Source organism: Echinops telfairi, unplaced genomic scaffold, assembly GCF_000313985.2.
Source record: "Echinops telfairi isolate 266 unplaced genomic scaffold, ASM31398v2 ScPeMD7_3;HRSCAF=10, whole genome shotgun sequence".
Classification (NCBI taxonomy): domain Eukaryota; kingdom Metazoa; phylum Chordata; class Mammalia; order Afrosoricida; family Tenrecidae; genus Echinops; species Echinops telfairi.
Window position 1 is genome coordinate 1,687,772 of NW_022103899.1, and position 6,340 is coordinate 1,694,111.

Consider the following 6,340-nt stretch of genomic DNA (forward strand, 5'->3'; position numbering starts at 1 on the left):
CCCAAGTAAGTGCAAAAGAAATTGCCCCCTGATTTATTGCTGAAACCTGTAAGGCTCCAATGTGCAAAACGGATAGTTTTACTAACCTATAAAAACGTCGAGAAGCCTACCCTAGCCCAGCTACAGCACGCACCCATAAAAACGCTTCCCATAACCACCTACCCTGGGCGCGCGGGGTGCACGGTAAACAGAGCGCGGGCAGTAAGGCTTTTTATGATAATTCTCCCCAAGTTGTGAAACGCGGCCATCCTCGGTGAAATTAATTTAACGACCTCTCCCCCAACCCCCCTGTCGTCTCTCCCTGCCGCCCCTCCGCCCCTCGCTCCCCTTCTCCAAACCCCCCTCTTCCTCCGTAGACAACCCGGCAGCGAACTGGATCCACGCTCGCTCCACCCGGAAAAAGCGCTGCCCCTACACTAAGTACCAGACGCTGGAGCTGGAGAAGGAATTCCTCTTCAACATGTACCTCACCCGGGACCGGCGCTACGAGGTGGCCAGGATTCTGAACCTCACCGAGAGACAGGTCAAAATCTGGTTCCAGAACCGAAGGATGAAAATGAAAAAGATGAGCAAGGAGAAGTGTCCCAAAGGCGACTGAGCCGGCGCCGAGGCCCCGGCCGGGTCCTCAGCTTCGCCCGGGCGGTGGCGGCGGCGGCGGCGGCGGATTGGCTTGGTGGGGGATTGGTTTCCAGAAATTCTCCAGCGGACTGTACTTCTGGTTTTTGTTTTTCCTTCCTCCCCCCTCCCGTTTTAGGTAGAAGTGACTGTGTGGTTGGTCTCTGTGAGGTATTTGGGGGACTCTGTATTTGCTCGCTTCCGTGTTGGGAGAAATCAAGAGGCTTTGGGGTTTCGCTCATTCTGGCTCCCCTCACCCCTTTCCTGTCCTGGTGGTTCCTTAGGAAATATTATCCGTTGTGAGTGCACGCTGGCTTAGGGAGTCCTCTCCTGCGTCACCCCCCCACCCCTGTCTCTGAAAAGTGCTGTAGTTTTAGTCCCAGCCCTGCCCAAGCAGGGGCGAGCGGGGCCCCACTTCCGAGAATGAAGGCAACCGATGACAGGGTGGCACCCAGGCTGCCTGCCCAGGCTGAGGCCCAGCCGGGTTGCCCACCGGTTACAAAGCCCCCTTTCCTCAGGAAGCCCATAGGCCCTTGACCCAGGCCTGGGGTGGGGGCCAGGACACTGGGGCCGGTTCGTGGGGGTGGTTCTCTGTGCACTGGAGGAGCCCCCGAATCTCCACGAGGGCCTGGCTCACGTGGGCCGCCGCAGGAGGCCTCCCTCCGCCTCCGATCAAGACCAGTTGTAAATGTTGTTACCGATTCCTACCAATAAATGCTGACCTGATCAAACGGAACCCAGACGCTGGCCCTGAACGCCGTGTGTGTGCCTGCTTTCTCTGTCTCTCTGCAAAATAGCACCCTCACGGGACTTCTCTGCCTATCCCCTGGCCCTTCCACCCGAGAGCTCTCCCCTTTGTGTGGGCAGACCTGCCTGGAGCTCAGCCCCTGCTAAACGGGGGCCTGGGCATCCCCTTTCCTCCCCAGACGGGTTCATTGCCTCCCCAACTCAAGGTCTGGGCCTAACGCCCCCTCGCTTGCAGCGAGCGCCAAGGTAGCTGGTGGCCCAGCAGCCAGGCACGCTCCTGCTGAGACTTTGGGACTGTGCCCCATGCCTTCCATCTCCCCAACCTTTCCGAGCCACACCAGGAAGAGGACCGTCTCTGCAGTCCGAAAAACTCCCCCAGCTCTCCAGTGTTCTGGAGGGCTGCCCCTCCCCACTGGCGCCCCAATGTGACCTCAGCGGATCCAAATGGTCAAGGCTCTCCTCCCCAGCCACCCCACCCCACCGCCCCCCTCTTCCCCTGGCCAGCTCCTGTGTGATTAGCCCCCAGCGCGACCCTCTGCCGGCTGTATTCAGAGGCTAAAATGAAGGTCATTGTGAGCAAGAGTTCGGGGCGAGCCTAGCCTTTGGAGGCCCTGAGAAGGGAAGGCGCCAGGCTGCCTGGGGTGGGCGGAAGGAGGGAGGAGGTGGCAGAGATCTTGGGGAGCCTAATGAAAGAGGGGACTCCTGGAAGCAAAAGTTGAGGTGGGGGCTGGGGCTGGGAAGGAAAGCCAAGGCCCAGATCCGGCCTAAGGTGCTACCAGCCCCCATACCCTCCACCCCCGCCCGCCCCTGCGGCCAGCCTGATACCTAGGGCTCTTTGAAAACAGGAAGAGCCAAGGTGTCATAAAGCCATCGAGCCGGCGAGACGTCTGGGGGTAATGAGTTTACGACAGGCCAGGCGCTTCGCTTTGAAACCATCTCATTTTGATGTTTGTGTTTGTGGGAGGAAAGGAAAAATGCAGACAAAACTGGGTCTTAAAATCTGGACAATAAAATATAAACAAGACTGCGTTGGACCAAAAAGCCAGGGGCTTGGGAGTCCCTGCAAGGTGTGAGCACCTAGGAAATCAACAGGAGGTGGGTAGGAGGGAGGGTTTGGGAGCTCCTGGTTTTAAAATCGGTCCAGGTGGGTGGCTTTTAATAATATTTTGACAAACGCTAAGCTCTAGCTGATTTTTAAAATAGAACAGGCCTATTTTGGAGAGATGGGGAGTTAGTGGTCTTGGAATTTGCAGGCCCAGCGGCATGGTCATGGTGGGGAACGGTGAAGGGCTCCAGGTACACACTCACAAAAATATCTAGTTCTTCCCTCCAAAGTTCAAAGTAAAAATTTCGTTGACAATTTTATCTATTTTTGCTTATAGAAAATACAACTGTTATGTCCGAACTGGAGGAAAACATTTTGGAAAACGAGAAAAAAGATTAATCTTGCAAATGGATGAAATTCAGTGTTTACTTTTAAAAATCCAAGCAGAGTGTTTATTAATTTCAATGAATTATTTTAATATAAAATTTAGATTCCATTTGCTGCATAGAGAAATTCAAACTAGTGCCACCCTGGTGGAAGCCCACAGCCAACCACTCAGCGGTCCACTGAAGTAAGCTTCTAATTTTGCTGACATTGCCTCTAAAATCGACCAAACAAATGCATTTGGAACATTGGAAACAGTGAAAACAGCAATTATTCACTATCTTATCTTTAGAATGACAGCTTTAAAAGGGGGAAATAAAGATCTTAAAACCCCCAATCTTAACTTCTATAATTTCACACGTTTTCAAAATTCTTGGATCTTTTTAAAAAGCCTCTTTTGAAATTTAGAATGTTGTGCTTTTTCTTCTTTGTTAAATCTAGCCAGAGATATAATTATGCTTTGATAGTACAGTTGAGAGATTACTGACTAGCGAACTAGAGTGTCTGGCAAAAGAAGTGCTGGGAGCTTTCAGAAAGGCATGTTGGAAGCTTTGGGGAGTACAAATGGGGATATCCTCGACACGCAGGAGCCCGTTTGCTGTGCTTGACTTGTTGACACTCAAAGGGATGATGCATTATTAGTGCCAGCCTTCCAAGCTCTGAACAGAAGAACAAGATTGGAATTGGCTTAAAACGATTAACAGGGACGTTAAACTCAGTTGGCTCGAGGTGGCAGTTGGCCACTAGAGAGCGCTGTCGCTCCACTTTCTGATCCCATAAAACGGGTTGCGGAGGAGGAAGGCTTTGATTAAAAATATTTACAATCTTATTTTTAACCCCCAAATTAAGACGATTTTAAAGGAAAATAAACAATGTGCACTGTCAAATTACCCAGCTGTATTTGCTAGGTATAAGATTTTGGCTTAGTCAGGATCTCAGAAAATGTGCATTTATGGTACAGCTGAAAGGAAAATGTAATAAGCTAATGTTCTTTATCAAAATAGAAAGGAGTAAAAGCGTAGATCTTTATTTAGGAAATTAATCGCGCCCCCTTCTAATCATATTATAAATAAAGTTGTTTGTTTTGAACTTGAAAAAAAAAAGCTAAGTGTTTTATCCCAAGAGGTAATGTTGCCTAAATTAAGTCGGAATGCGTAGCAATGAATTTTGTAGCGTTCATGTCCTTTTCCCTCACCCCAGAAATCGTAATTCTTTCTACAAGGTGCCTTGCGAACGAGGTTCGATTTTGTTTCCCACTCCCTACTCCATTCCAAAGCATGTACACACGCACACAGTGCAGCCAACCACCTCCCACAGACCCAAGTTTTTATTGAAAGTAATCTTTTAATTGAGTAGTTGGGAAACTGAAGTGCAAATCTTTAACTGCCAGCACGGGTTCCTTTGTTCTAGGATTTAAAGGAAGTATTACCTGGAGATAGCTCACAGCAGGGGAAAATGCTGCCCTCACCATCGCCACAAGGAAAGTCTTCTGCAATCCCACTAACATGAGATGGCTTTTTAGCAGCAGTAGCACGTTCATTGGCACTGTTTTTACCTTTATCAGATCCTACTTCCAATCTCTCCTGTAAAAATCATTAAAATAGTAGCAGAAAAATTTCTCTTGCTATGCTTTTTCATCACAACCTTATAATCTTCCTTTGCAAAATCTGGTATTCCGTCCAGCCAGACTGATTTTAGGATGGCGGTCACAGTCTGGGCCAACCCCCCAGGAGTGAGCAGTAGTTGAAATCAGTCCTTGCCTTCACCTTGGAGGCTGTCTGAGATGGTGAAACATTTGCATTTGGTGTGTGGAAAACTGCAGTGGTGGGTTTTCACTAAGGCGGGACAGTCACCCAGGTCTTCCCAAGGCCCATGGGCCTGGAGCCTCTAACACTGGTTTATCCCGCAAAAATGGGGGTTTGGTTACCAAATAGCCCGCGAAAGGCCAGGTGGACTAGGAGAAATGCACAGAACTGAGGACATTCCCATTTATTGGACAATGAAATGGGGAAGAGGGCGGGTGGGGGGTAGCAAAGTGTAGCAGAGAAGGCAGCTGATAGTGTGTGAAAAAAAACAACCCAGTAGCTTTGGTGGGAATCGGGACTACTTTTCGATTTCACACCGGAGCTGCTCACATGGAGGGGGCTGCTTCTCTTCCTCCTCGGTCACAAGACTTGAGCCTTCGCTTCCTTCCTTTTTGAAAAAAGAAAAAAAAAATTACTACAAATTAAGCATGCACTCGCTCTTGGGCAGTTATTTTACCAAGTTCGAGGAGAGGAAACTAGAATCCTTAGAAGATGGACGCCGCCTGCAGCAGCTTGGAACCGGCGCGATCCAAGCGCTAGCCGAGGCTCAGGGAGGGTACTGGCAGGCATTGGCCCCCCCGCACTCCGCCCGGGGCCACAGCCGGCCCAGGTCTGCCTTGCGCTGGGGCTGAGCCGGGAGAGCCCAGCGTGCGGCCCCAGGAAAAGCCACCCACGCCAGCGTGCCTTCTGCCTAGCTAGGAACATTTCTGTCTGTCCGCAGTTCTATTTACCTGTTCAGCAATGCTAATACCTCTCCCTGGCATTCTTTAGCCTCCCCCCACCCTGCGCCTGCTGCTGACGTCTATCAAGGGTGAAATGATGGAAACTATATTCATGGGCATGATTTCCATTAAATATCAATTAACCTGGGAGCCTCAGCCAGGCGTGCAGCGCGTCAAGGGTAAATGTACATCTCATTTCCACAAGACCCGCTCGGCTGGAAAGGAAGGGCTTTGATTCGCTTTGATAACCCCAGGATCTGGGGCCACGCAGCTGGCCTCTAATCAACCCAGTTAGGCAGGCCCAAGCTCAAATGCAAGGTCCGTCTACACTCCACGTTCCCTGCGCCGCGCCCGTGTGTCCAGGGCTACAAAAGCCTCAGCTAACCTCAGCAGGGCTACTTCGCGGGGCCGGGGAGGGGCTCATTTGCCTTGCAGCCTCCGGGAAGTGGCCTCCCTGCCTCCCCCTTGTCGACAGGTCCTCCGCGCCCCTCCCTGCCAGCCGCGGCCCGCACGCATTCCCACGGGCTCGGGCGCACGGCGAGCCCTTGGCACTGCGGCTTTATGGGCCCCCTTTAAGGGCGGCGGAGGCATCTCCCGGCCAGGGTAAAGCGTCCCGTCGGGCGCAACGGGCAGCCTCCGCACGGGATCCCTCCGCGCGTTATCTCGCCCCATCTCGCTGCCTCTCCGCACAGTGGCGGGGTGCGAAAATGCCTCGCCGTGGCGCACCGGGGTCGCAGCCGCGGCGGCGGCGGGGACGGTGGGAGGGGGACGCGGGGGGGCCGAGGTGAGAGGTGGCAGCGGGCAGACGGTGTTTCTTGTTTTGTTGTGTTTTTTTTGCCTTTTCTCTCCAGAGCGGGGGTTTGCGGAGCGCAGCTAAAGCTTGTCCCCGTGGGGCCGGGCGCACTTTTCCCCGTCTTCTCCCGGTGCGCTCCGGATCGCCTGGGGCCTGAGAGGAAACTGTCGAGGCAGCAGCGGGGGCAGGTCACCCGGGGCGCCGGCGATTATCTGGCGGCCCAGCCGGC

General features: G+C 52.6%; 1 protein-coding gene and 1 long non-coding RNA gene across 2 annotated transcripts in view; one reads left to right on the top strand and one right to left on the bottom strand.

Moving 5' to 3' along the window:
• Positions 1-4,765: 4,765 nt before the first annotated feature.
• On the bottom strand, positions 4,766-5,789 carry LOC123522337. The gene is made up of 2 exons (XR_006680606.1): positions 5,704-5,789; positions 4,766-4,984 (listed from the first exon to the last, which is right to left on the bottom strand). It is a non-coding gene; the product is annotated as an uncharacterized LOC123522337 (long non-coding RNA).
• A 236-nt stretch (positions 5,790-6,025) lies between these two features.
• The window catches only part of HOXD8 (homeobox D8), a 3,025-nt gene continuing 2,710 nt past the window's right edge, over positions 6,026-6,340 (top strand). Inside the window, exons 1-2 of the mRNA XM_045296448.1 lie at positions 6,026-6,102; positions 6,170-6,338. Coding sequence (XP_045152383.1) covers positions 6,026-6,102; positions 6,170-6,338 — 246 coding nt within the window. The remainder of the gene's footprint in view (positions 6,103-6,169; positions 6,339-6,340) is intronic.